A 13,750-nucleotide genomic window follows, 5' to 3' on the forward strand; every position below is an offset into this window, starting at 1 on the left:
GTTATAACACTATAGGGTCAGGAATACATGTTTGTGTTCCTGACCCTATAGTGATCCTTTAACCATTTCTCTATTTCCTAATGTTTTTAAAGCAAATTTGATGTTCCAGACACAAATCCTTTTTATATCACTCACTTAATTTAACTTCAGCAAGTTCTCAGAAGTAAAGTTGTGTATACTTAATGGGTGCCCATTCATTTTGATTTTACATTCTCTGATCAATAATTTATTTTCCTGTCTTTTTTTGGCCATTAAATAAAAATTAATTGTCTGAAAGTATTAATTTTGCTGTACAATTGTAAAAACATTTTGTATCAAAGAGCACAATTCTATTAGTTTTGTCAAACATTTTTAACATAATTAAGTTTCTTGCATGTATTTACTTTAAATGAGTATGGATGTGTTCATTCTGTACAAGTTACTTTTTATGTTTTTGATGTCAGTGGATATGTTATCAGATACACCATGATTGTCCAAACAGCTAATCAAGTGTCTGCAATATATAAAGTATGTAGATATTATCAAGCAAGTCAGTTCCCCTTCAACAAAACATAAGGATGTCAAAGACATCAGTGCTGGACAGATTTCCTGGTGGACCATCTCAGTTTGGCTAGTCTGGCTGACTGAACTTGGCCAAAAGTTGCTGTCATCATACTATGGGTGTATGTACTATCAGCGAGTGTTCCTTACTCTGCCGGGTCTAGAGAGAGGTTATGAAATGATGTCATGTTCCTTCACACACGTAGCACTAATGATGTGTGCTAGAACCCCAGGGAATTAGTCTGTCAGTGGAAAAAGCTCTCAGAGCCAGGACTAAATCCCAAGGGAAGACAGTTGACTTAACTAGCTTAGTCATGGTAATAGGGTGGGTTACGAGGGGTGACACCAAGGAAATAGAGACTAGGGTTTTTGGGGGAAGGTGGAGAGAGAAAGACACACTTATTGGGAGGAAGTAAGTTGGGAGGAATTGAGAAGAATAAAGGCTGGGGAGATGGCGAGGGAGACTTACCTCTCGTAGAATGATAGGGAGAAAAAGAGATGGACACAAGTCTAGTAAGAAGATATGGAGTGGGACACGAGAAAGTCAATTTTTAAGTATTTTGTTTTTATGCATCCATTACAATAGTGACTTGCTAAGCTTTTGTGGACTAAAATTCTTGTCTGGCTCAGCACACCACTGGATTGGAGTTATATTTCAAATAAGCTGTTTAGTAAGTGGTTGCCTCACTATTCCATTACATCAGAGGTATATTTAAATGCCTACCATCCACAGTCACAATTTCACTAAGGCTGATAGGCGTCTTAGTCTACTCAGGGCATGTAGCAACTGGCACTCAATTTGATAACACATCAATTCCTAACAGAGTGGATTGTTCCTTTTTTTTTCATCTAACCTCTTAATCTAGGAGGCACGGAGGTCAAAAAACTGAATTAATTATGTTTTTGTTTTATTTATCAGTTAGAGAGTTGAAATTGCATAGGAGCTGGACAGCAAGAACTTTGACACTGTGTGTAACTCATCCAGCCATAAACACCCCAGGTCCAAGGTACTTGGGATTACCATGTCATGTGCGCTAACACCAGACGCAAAAGGTGCACAAAACTGATAATGCCAGCCAGGAAAGAGTATTTGAGCTAGCTGATTGGCAGCCCAAGAAAAGGCAGGCCTACACACACACAAAATGTAGTAATCTCTTAAAACTTTTTTTTTTTTTTTTTAAAGAAAGGATCTTTGCACCATAACCACTTCAGAATGATGAAGGAATTATGATGCTAAGAGTGACCACTTAACAAAGAGTTCAAATGTCAAAAGCCAGCTGCACACTAGTAGAAGCAGAATGATATCACATACAGGAGAAATCAAGTTTGTAAAGAATGCAATTCTTTGTAATGTGGCTCTTGAAAGTCTGCCTCCATCTAGATTAGCTGCAGCTAGTCAGTTTACTGTTATTGAAATTGATATGAATCTCTAATGGAGCAGACATAATTGATTTTCTTTCTACATGATTTCTTGAGGTCAATTTATCACTGGGCAGGGAGTAATGCTTTTTGTGTATGTATGTGTGTATAAACTTGCACATATGGCACTGGTTTCATTTGAAAGGCACATCTATGCTCCAAAATCCCTTAATTGAAATGAAGTGATTTTGGTGCTTAGTCTGTCCCTTTAATGCATCATATAAATGTTGTATTAAAATATGTAGAACAAAAAACACTAATAAAAATAGATGCCTTTTCAAGGAGAGTTGATGCTTGTTCTGATTGTCTCATCATTCTTAAAATCATGATCCATGTACCTTTTTTTTTTTTTTACATAAATACTACAATTTCTCACATTAAACCTTGCAATGCACTGTGCACCACTACCCAGTCGAAAAGCATTAAGGCAATTTATCTTTAGAATGAATTCTACGTGTAAGAATGATTGCCAGTACAGTTAGTAAAGAAGACTTGTTCCTACCGGTGCACTCCACTATTGCACATTATGACATGGCAGGCTCCCAGGCGATTGCAGAGCTCTGAAGCGACAGAGAGAAGTCCAACTCCCGAAGCACCACATGCTGTGTAGGCACAGGCTGCTGTGCGCTTAGAATGGATAAACGAATCTAGTAATCGATAGAGTTCATCCAAAGCATTTAGCGGCCTCATCAGCTGCAACAAAATTTCAAAAATATATAAATATGCAAAGAACTGCTGAATGTATGCATGTACCCCACAAATCATATTCAGAACAAAAACAAAATCAATCTAAAACGTGGATTTATTGAATATGTTGAACATTTGCTTTCACTGTGTCTTCTCCCCATGGCTAATATATATTATATTATTTTCTGTTTAACTCTTTCCTCACTTTTATTTCTCCAACACCATAAATGGTGATTTTGTTTAGGTAACCTGTTTTGACTTCTATATGACCCGTGCTAGTAGTTTTTAACTCACTGATCAGGACCCATTTTCAGGTCCCCAAACAATTTTTGTGGGTTCACAATGGATGAAACAGGGACATAAGATTTAAAATCAGATTGCTAAGGAATAACTTCACATGTTTGGTGACATGATTTATTTAACCAATAACTGATTTATTGTACAGTTATTTAACCAAAGATTTTTTTTTTTTATAAACAAAGAATTATTTTTGCTTTTAACACTTTTTACCCTCTAACGCGCACTTTGCTCAACTCTCCCCATTCCTTCTTACATCATGTCTCTAGAATGTAAGAAACTGCATTTGCCTGTATCAAGACCTGTCACATGAATTCTTTTACTTTTCCTTCATAGAACACTCCATCCTGATAGTGATCTAAATAGTTTGAAAGCCTGTTTATTACACACAGCTCTATATTCTAAACCCTGCACTTTAACCAGTGGTCTAAATGATCAGAAAATATGTTCTCCTGAAATGTTACTCAACCGTATGCTTGTTTCGCTGCAGAACTTTGCACAATTCATTACCCACCTCCCTCCTAAATGTTTTCACATCTACCTTGATCTTTATTAGAGCCAATTTCACATTTATCATGGGTAGATTAATAACTTGTGCAGGACCTCTTGGTATAAGAAGCATTTAACCTGATATGCAGAAGGCAAAACTGTGGACTGTGAGTACAGTACTCACCTGGACTCTAAATTATATGTAATACTAGTTTATGTGTACATTAAAATAAATAAAGCATATGCTCAAGGGCTGCACCTGTTCTTAAACTAGCATGCGCCTCATTCAATCCTTGCTTATCACCGCTGTTTCCTTTTTTGTCTTCCTCTTTCCCCTTTTCCATTTTATTCTCTTGAGCCTTCACTGCTATCCTTGCACTATATCTACTAGTTTAATTTCTCCCAATCCTATTGAAGCACTTTTCTTGTGTTTTAGTTCTCTAATTGTTCTTTTGATAGTTTTAATGTTTTGCCATTTCGCACTGTGGGAATTACAAAGATAATGCTGCAAAGCTTTTTTTTTTTAGTGGGAAGCCAGAACTGCATTTTACAGAAACTAAAACTGTGAAACTGTGATTCCAAAAACATAATTGTCCAGGGAACTCGGCTGTTAAGAGGCACCTGGAAACTAGCAGTGAAAGCTAAACATTTATTTGTACGCATTATGTGTACATATTGCAACAAAGCTAAGCTACAAAGTTAAGCACCGCATGTCAGCATCCTACATACACAAAATAACTTTACGTGTTATTGAATCCACTGCAAAAGATGAGGGGTCAATTAATGGAAGTATCGCTTGGATCATCTTCTCAGAGAGAACACATGGTATGGAAATTAATAAATGCTAAAGGTAGTAAGCACTGAATACTAGTTCCTATAAATTATACGTGTACCTGTAATTCTTTGGTACTTTCATAATTGCTATGATGAATCAGGTGAAAAATTATTATTTTGCACATCTAACGCTACTATTTAATCCCTTAAGGATCAAACTTCTGGAATAAAAGGGAATCATGACATGTCTTACATGCCATGTATTCTTAAGGGGTTAAATCACCCCGGCAAATCCTTGTTGTAATGATATGCCTTAAGGCCCAAAAGGACATTTAGTGCAGTGGGTGATGAATTTGCTTTAGCTACCAGGAGAGCTGATTAAGGAATGTACCTCTAAGGTACAAGGTAGCACGAGGGGGATAAGCTACTTTACTTTATGTGAGAACCTAACACCATCTCACTTTCCCTCCTAGTTAGGGGTCTTTGTTAGAGCTGCTAGTGGTTGGAATTATTGTAATGATTACATGTTATGGGTGGAGTTAGCGCAGCGTTAGAAAAGGAGTTCCAGCAGTATTAAAATTTAGTAGAGGATGGCAATGGTAGATTTGTATTGATGGGATAGTTACTGTTAATCATGAATAGCTGAATATTTGTAAAGTTGAACATAAATATATATATATATAATATTAATGCATTATACAATTATAATACATTATACAGTTAATTATATTGCATGTAGAGTTGCATATAATAAACACTTGGTATTAAGCCTATTCGTACATTCTTATATAAAAATCTCAAGAGTATTGAAAGGCGTTTGAAAGTTCTTCTTCATCATCATACAATAAAATCTATTTAAAATTCCAACCACAAATTCCCTTTAAATAGTCTTCAGGAAAATAGCTGCATCCTTCCACCTGATTGGAATACAGTATCTCTCTTTAATCATTCTTTAATGTTGTTATTAAGGTTATCTGTTCATACATACTATTCCTTTTTATGTTGTCATTACTTATACATATCTTCATGCAAAGGCATTTAGTTTCCCGTCTAAGTGACATGACTGATTTACCTTATCAATGAACGCAGCCTTATTTGTGGTATTGGGTGGCAGATTCGACTTATCCAAGTAAAAAGCCCTGGAGGGGAAACAGACAAATTAGCAATCAGTGTAATGCAAAAATAATGACATTTCACAATAGAGGGATCGATGCTGGCCAAGTGCGAACGATGAAAGCAATTGCAGTAGAAAGGCTCTCTCATTTCTAAAAACAGAGTTTAGAAAAAAAGCTGTTTTTTTCTGTGTTTAATATCTTCTATTTTAATATTGTAACTTTTTTTACGATTAAAATAAAATAATATGTATAATTTTTTTCCTATTTCTACACCATATATATATATTTGTTATGAGTAGTTATATTGGTCTAGATATGCAGATAAAAGTAATAGCATATTATAGGATAGTATTATACATTTGTATTGGTCTAATAGTATTATGTAACAAAGGAGCTGCTCGATTTATCATTACACATTCTATAGGGACCAATCCTCGAAAACGTGCTGTTCTTCAGGCCAATAAAAATGTTCTACTGGATATCTCAATGCTCATATTTTCAAAGAAGCAAGCTCTTAAAGAGAAATTATGAGAACATTATAATTCTGATTAGAAGACTTTTTAAAGCAATGTGATGCTTCAAAAAAATCCAGGGATAACTTCAAATCAAAGTCCAGACATGGTTACACCTGCCTCATTGCTGTCTTCACTTGAAGAAGTAAGTTGTATAAAAAATGTGGGCCCACCCCTTTGTCAACCATATAACTCACTATACTTGAGTCATAAACAGCTTCATAGTGTTGAATGGATGGGTGAGTGGATGAACTCCTGCCATGTTTTACTTCAGGTCTAGTACAAAGCAAATCTACATTTCACTATCAGAGTAATTTCTGGTGGGTTGAGAAGAACATTTAAACAATTAAAATTTCTAACATTATACTCAAAGGAAAATGACAAGTTATTTTTAAGGTGAACATACTTCACCATTTGGAGATTTCTTTTTCTTTTTTTTTGCAAATTCAACCTTACCTGGGACTATCCGATACCCCTAAATTTAGGGGTAAGTACATACAAGCGTTCCACTTAAAGGGTTTTTGTGGTTGTTTCTCTTTGTATTAACCCTCTCAAATTCCCTATCTTTTACTATAATAAAAAGTATTGTTTATATACTTTGGCCACAAAAATGTTACTAAAATGCTAAACGCTGACTTTCTTTAATTCACTATCAGACAGATAGCACAATAATTGGGTAAATTCAGCAACATTGTTAGCCACCTAATTAAAGTTAATCCAAGACCAAGATGCGTAACAAAAATATATAGCCCTGTGGACTGAATAAGTCCCTCAGTGGCTTGCATCTGGCCCACAGCCTAAATGCAGAGCAGAGTCAACCTTAGGCAGATGGCTAAGACACAGGGGTCATTTGCCTGACTCCATTCACCATCCCTATGTGAAGCTTTGACTTGGACCAGAGATCAGCAAGATGGATGATCTCAGAAGAGGAAGAACAGCTGCCTGACTCCTGTCTTCCATCTTTGGATCCACTTAACAATATTGGAAATCAACCACAAATCTACAAGTACTTGAGCAATTATCAAACACTAATACAAATCATAAATACTATCCAAACATTATTCCAAGCAAAAAGAGCTATAATTTAAAATATATTTTTAAGGCGTACGCACTAAATGCTGCAAAAAGAAAAACTTCTTAATCAGCGTAGTGTCCATTCATTCAAAATGTGAATCAAGAGCGGGTAATCACTATACAAAGCTGTTGTGAGTAGAAATATGTAGGCTGTGGTCAATAAACCGACTTGTTACCATTTCACCAGTGTGCGCGAATAGCTGTCGTGGCTGGTGAAGTTTCAAAGATAGTTGTGGACACCTCCAAGATAAAAGTTTGAATGAATCCATTGCATAGATATGAACATCAAAAAACAAACATCACTCTGAAACAAGTTTCACACGAGGCATGGTAAGGTTGGTTCAGGGTGATGTTTGTGATGATGTTCCTTAAAGTCAGGACAATACACAGGCATGGAGGAAATTGCAGAATTAACCATGTTAGACACTTCTTTTTTTTTTTAACACACACTTATGGATGGACTTCATTATGCCAAAAGATTAGATTATTTCTTTGACAAAATAGAAAATGAATGAATGAACATTTTTATGATATTACCAAAACCTAACAGATCTTTCTGAAGTGGTTTGCTGCATCAGACATCCATACATCGCAGTGCCGGAGTTATTTAGACAGCAGATGGCAGCTGTTCACATATTCTTTTCATTTTTGTGCATTGGATTATGGTAACAAATCAATATAACAAATGTACATATGTAAATAGATGATGGTTTATTCACAGAAAATCAGCTTTCACAACGCAAGGGAAAGATCTGAGTTGGAAAAAAATCTTCAATTTGCTATTTTGCTCTAGAACAGGGGTTCTCAACCTTGTCCTCAAGGACCCCCTACCAGTCCAGGGTTTAGGGATTACCTGGGTGTGTCTAAGGTGTTTAGAAAAAGAAAAAAAAAACACCTTAGAGTCTAAGGTGTTTTTTTTCCCTTTTTCTAAACACCTTAGACACACCCAGGTAATCCCCAAATCCTGGACTGGTAGGGGGTCCTGAGGACTGGGTTGAGAACCCCTGCTCTAGAAAGACTATGTATTTCAGTAGTAAAAAAAAAATCACCATATGTTGATATTTAGTGAATATGCCTCTATTTGTGGAGTAGGCTACTCAGATGAGGTATGTGCTCTTCATTAGTTTACTGATCATAGTGATACAGTGGAAAGGAAGGGGGGGGGTGTGAACTTAACAGGATAGTGTCTTCTAGACTAACTGAAATCAGACGTGTCAATGCTACTGTATTGATTTACTGTAAAGGTTCCCACTCTCCAGAGGCACATGAATACATTAAAGAGAAAGATGGACTATTAACATAGTGACTTGTTCAGACCATAAATCTGTCAGGGCTGACTGCAAGACCTTGCAACTTTAAAAATATGAAGGGGAAAGGGCATTAGTTTTTTTCGTATAATTACATTATACAACTTATCCAATAAGACTACTTAAGCATATTGCAGAAAAATATTTCACGCTTTGAAGTTGTAGAATAACTAAGTTACAGGAAATGTTAGGAATTCTGTTTTGCCAAGAGGGTGCTTAGATTTATAGCTGGAAAATCGGCAGATGTGGCAGATAAAGAAGAAGAAATGAAGAAAATAATTTACTAATGTGGGTGAGGAACACATCTATTCTTTAAGAAGTGGCCTCTAGATTAATAGAATGTCTACATGAAGGAGGAATATAAAAAGTGCTGTAGCTCTCACATTTCTGTCCTCTATGACTACAGTTGAACAATAGTCAGCCCATATAGTGTAATGGTACTTTTTAATATAAAGTCTGGTATTTAATTTTCAAAGTGTCATTTATAATTTAGTGACATAAGAAAATTGGTCTGAAAAATAGCAATACATTTGAACGGGATTGTGTTTGTATGTGAATGCAAGGGTGTATTTTTGAGGAGCGTGTGAATGAAGGAATGTATATGCACCCATGCCCCTACCAATGTTACCAGTCTTTATCCATGCCCCTTGTTCTTCCCTTTCTCTATGCCCTTTCCATATCCATGCCCCATCTTCTACTCATCCATACCATCTTTCTACATGCCTTTTCTACTCATCCATGCCTCCTTTCTATATGTCCCTTCTGCTACCTATCCACACTCCTTTTCTACAAGCCCATTAATCTGGTCATTCATACCCCTTCCTCTTCTCTTTTTTCAATACCACAATTCTTCCAATCTGTTATCTGTAATTCTATCTATAGGTCCCTACCTGCTTGCTTCCTGGAGCAGAGGGACCTCATCCATGGTGTCCAGTGGTGCGAGGAAGTTGCAAGGAGCTGAACTTGGCCATTTTAAACACAGTTCCCTTGCGGCTCACTCTGTAGTGATGTCATGCTTTACTAAGAGCCAGCTCAAGCACAGCTTCTTGCAGCTGGCTCTATAATGACATTAAGCTTTACTACAGAGCAAGCCGCCGGGAGCTAAGTTTAGAGCCAGCCCAAGTACAGCACCTTGCATCCGCACTCTCTTCAATGGCGTAGGCCAGTGATGGCGAACCTTTTTGAGCCCGAGTGCCCAAACCGCAATACATGCCAACTTTTTTTCCTCAAAGTGCCAACACGGCAATTAAACCTGAATACTGAGGTTTAAGTTTAGAAAAACTCTTAACAGTTGTCCGAACTAATTAACATCCTTTGTTTTAAAAGAAGAACATAACAACAGAGAGTTCAATGATACAAACTGGTTTTTTTTATTGAAAAAACATAAATTCGAGTAAATTAAAACACACTGGTGTTCGGTGGTGCTTTACCTTATTGAGAACCTATTCCCACCTATCCACCTGCAGTTTGCATGCATCTTACATGCTGCTTTGGCACAGTTTACATCAGAATTACATCCGTCTTACATCCAGTTTTGGTGCAGTTTTCTATGTATGTCAATAGACATGCATTTTTCATCAGGTTTCTGTCCATCCAGCTGCGCCAAAACTGCATGTAAACTGTGCCAAAGATGCGTACAAGGGGATACTCAACTTGTAATATGATTACATGCCAGACTGAAATTGTATGAGGAAAGCCTTACTCTGGGTCCTTTCTCTGCTTCTACAGTTACAGTAAATGTCAACCTGAATTAGGATGAGCAAGATAAACAAGGAAACTAAACTTGCTTAACACACTTTAAAATAACTCCTAAATTAGTGTCTTGGACACAAACACTGCATTAGCAAAAGTTTGCAGTTAGCATTCTTTTGCACAATTAATGCGATTTTTGCTGCTGTATACATGCTGCACATTTGTCAAATCTTGGCTCATACTCCGTTAGTTTGAGAGCAACACATGCAGCACTCAATTCATCTGTTAGTCTGTTTCTGGTATCAGATTTAATATAATTCAATGCTGAAAACAGCTGCTCACAAGCATAAGACGACCCAAACAACGAAAGAAGAGCAATCCCAAGTGCTTTCATTGACTTAAAATTATTCGGCAGAGAATTCCACACTTTAAGGATTTCATTTTCAGAACTACCAACTGTGCTGTCCGTGGTCATCCCTTCACATTCTATCTTCTCAAGTGTGGCACGCAGGTCATAGAATTTATTTTTCCAGATAGAGCTTTCTTGAAATTCTAATAGCTCCATTTCTAGATTTTCTAAATCTAACCAGTGTAAGCAGGAAATATCAAGCTCTTCATATTTGGCTTTATCTGGAGAAGTGAGAAAATACAGGGTTGTCTCCATTTTCCGGAATTGCAAGAACCGGTTACTAAAATTCTCCTTAGCAGCTGCTACAATGCTAGAAAGTTCCTTGTGGATTTCCTGATGGCTTGGAGGATTGTCTGTAAATATTGTAGAATTTTCCAAATGTATTTTTAGATTTGGAAAGTATTTCAGCTGCCCACTTTCAATGTCTCTTTCAAAAACCTGCAGCTTTCTCTCAAATGTTCTGATATCACAAAACATCCTTTCTGCCGTTTTCCCTACACCTTGCAGTGTTTTGTTCAGTACATTGAAGTGTGCTGTAAAATCTGTAAAAAACATGAGGTTGGTAAGCCAGGCCATATCAGTGAGCTGGGGATATTCTTGCCCCTTTTCATTCATAAACAGCCTAATTTCATCCAAACAAGCCACAAATCTCTCCAGGACTCGTCCTCTGCTCAGCCACCGGACATTATTGTACATAAGTAAAGTGTTGTACTGTGCCTGTACCTCATCAAGAAGTGCTTGAAACTGTCGAAAATTAAGAGCACGAGCCATGATGTAATTCACCATTTTAGTGACATCTTTGAGGATATCTTCTAATTTTTTGCTGCTGTCCCTGGCACAAAGAGCTTCCTGGTGTATAATACAATGAAACTGTATGAGTGGATGCTTTGCTTCTTTAACAAAGAACTGTATGAAACCAGATGTTGCCCCAACCATGCAAGGTGCTCCGTCACTAGTAATGGATACCACCTTTTCTGGTCTTATTTCTTGTGCCAAAAAAGCCTCCATCACAGCATTGTGGATATCTATTCCTTGTGTTCTTGTAGGCAAGGACAACAGTTTTAATAGCTCTTCTCTCATGACGTCACCAACAGCATAACGCAAAATCACTGCTAGTCTTGCATGATTATTTATATCTGTGCTTTCATCCAAGCACATGGAGTAGCAGGCTGCCTTTTGTAAATCAGTGGAGAGCTGCTGACTAACATCGCTTCCCATGCGCAGGACTCGATCTTTAACAGTATTTCTGCTAACGGGCATCTCAGAGATGCGTTGCATAATTTTATCCTTGTTTGGGAAATCATGAAAAAGGGAACTACTCCCAGCCAACATGGCCATTTTGATAAAATCCCCATCAGAAAGAGGCTTACCGTGTTTTGCTATGCACAATGAAATTTGAAAGCTGGCAACTGTGAGATGATTTGATTTAGAAAGATAGTTGGAAAAACTACGATACTGGGAATGATATTTCCTCAATGTCTCCTTAAGAAACTCTTTTCTTTCAAATTCTTCAAGTTTGGCAACACTTTTGTGGTTGGTGTCAAAGTGACGTCTAACACTTGATGTACGGGACACAACACTTTCACTACACAGAATACATAACGCTTTTCCATTGCGTTCAATCACTCCAAATGATTCTGTCCAAGCCTCTTGGAATGATCTTCCACTATCTGTTTTAAACTTTGCTTTCTTTGCTGTACTCATTTTTTGTGTTTGTGACGTGAGGTCTATAAAAACAAAAGACTGTAAGGGTACATATCGCTCACCAGCAAAAAGAAACAGTACATATCACTTATTACCACACTACAAATGTAAAGGGTGGAAAAGGATACTTGTCATCTATTACCACACTGCAAGGTTTTACAGTCGTAGCGTGCTGGTGAGTGGCATGTACCCTCACAGTGTAGTAATACGTGATATGTCTCTTTGTGTTTGACGTAGTTAGATGCAGAGAGAGGGCACCGGAAGCTTCATTTTGGCGGCTGGTACATGTTAGGATTTTTTTATTTCTGGTCTGTTGTGGGGCTTGTCACAAAGGCTGCAAAAATTGGCATGTGACAGTAACTCTTTAATGACATAGGTAGCTTGTATCAAGGCCCTTTTAAACATTCTTTTTTTAAATAAAAATGTTTAATCTGGGTTGGATACATACCAGATTCAACCTCTGCAAAAAAAAGTCCAAAGTCTTTTAAGGCATGGGAGCAATTTAGGTTAAGTGCTGCAAAAAATAAATCAAATAATCGAAACAATCAGCCAATTGATTATGAAAATAATCAAAACAGCCAATTGATTATGAAAATAATCATTAGTATCACTGTATCCCTGTACCACTTTGACTGGTACTCTCTACTAACGTAAGCAGTCCAAAATCTACAGAAAATAGGAAAAAAAAAATTGTTGCACAGTGGTCAGCCCCATCAGAATAAAAACAGTGACACAGCTGTCAGCCCCCATCAAAATAACATTGGTGGCACAGCGGTTAGCCCCCATCAGAATCACTGAATAAAAAAGATAAATCGTTTCAAGGGGGGCTGATCTACTAAGCGTAGCTCAAAACAGGTATGGAATTTACAATACAAAAAAACGTCCTAAGCAGAAATCTCATAAAAGAACACCATAAATGCTAAAAGCAATTAAGAGTGAAATACCTGGAGCTAGAATTCGGATAAAATAACAAGGGGGATGACTGAAGCAAGTAAAATAATCTAGGAGAGAGAATCATAGTACAATAGCTAAATATATTAGACGTCATTCCTTGTCTCCTGGCGGCATCAGTGGAGGGAGCAGTGCTGGAACATTGCTCCCTCGCAGCCCTCTATCCCACCCACCAGTGCTATCTTAACAACATTATGGGCCCCTGGGCAAAACAGTGCACTAGGGCCCTACCTACACACAACTCACAGAAATAAAAATTTTAATTATAGATAAAATTAAGCTTAGATTTATTATCTCCAACAATTGCAATACATACATACAATACACACACACACCGACTGCTAAATACACGCACACAGACTGTGTGTGTATTCAGCAGACTGTGTGTGTATGTATTCAGCAGTCTGTGTGTCTATTTCGCAGTGTGTGTACTCAGCAGACTGTATGTATGTATTCAGCAGTTTGTCTGTCTGTATATTCAGCAGACTGTTTTTTTCCAGCAGTCTGCTGAATACACACGTACACACACAGTCTGTTGAGTACACACACAGACCGCTGAGTACACACACACACAGACCGCTGAGTACACACACACACACAGACCGCTGAGTACACACAGACCGCTGAGTACACACACACACACAGACTGCTGCGTACACACACACACACAGACCGCTGAGTACACACACACACAGACCGCTGAATACACACACACAGACCGCTGAATACACACAAACAGACCGCTGAGTACACACACACAGACCGCTGAGTACACACACA

At 37.6% G+C, this 13,750-nt stretch overlaps 1 protein-coding gene across 1 annotated transcript in view; it reads right to left on the bottom strand.

Annotated features, from left to right (window-relative positions):
- The window catches only part of PREX2 (phosphatidylinositol-3,4,5-trisphosphate dependent Rac exchange factor 2), a 331,151-nt gene that overhangs the window by 56,504 nt on the left and 260,897 nt on the right, over nt 1-13,750 (bottom strand). Inside the window, exons 36-37 of the mRNA XM_063451343.1 lie at nt 5,279-5,345; nt 2,462-2,652 (exon numbers count right to left, since the gene is read on the bottom strand). Of these exons, the coding sequence (XP_063307413.1) occupies nt 2,462-2,652; nt 5,279-5,345 (258 nt within the window). The remainder of the gene's footprint in view (nt 1-2,461; nt 2,653-5,278; nt 5,346-13,750) is intronic.

The sequence above is a fragment of the Pelobates fuscus genome, chromosome 4 (assembly GCF_036172605.1).
Source record: "Pelobates fuscus isolate aPelFus1 chromosome 4, aPelFus1.pri, whole genome shotgun sequence".
NCBI classification, from domain to species: Eukaryota; Metazoa; Chordata; class Amphibia; order Anura; family Pelobatidae; genus Pelobates; species Pelobates fuscus.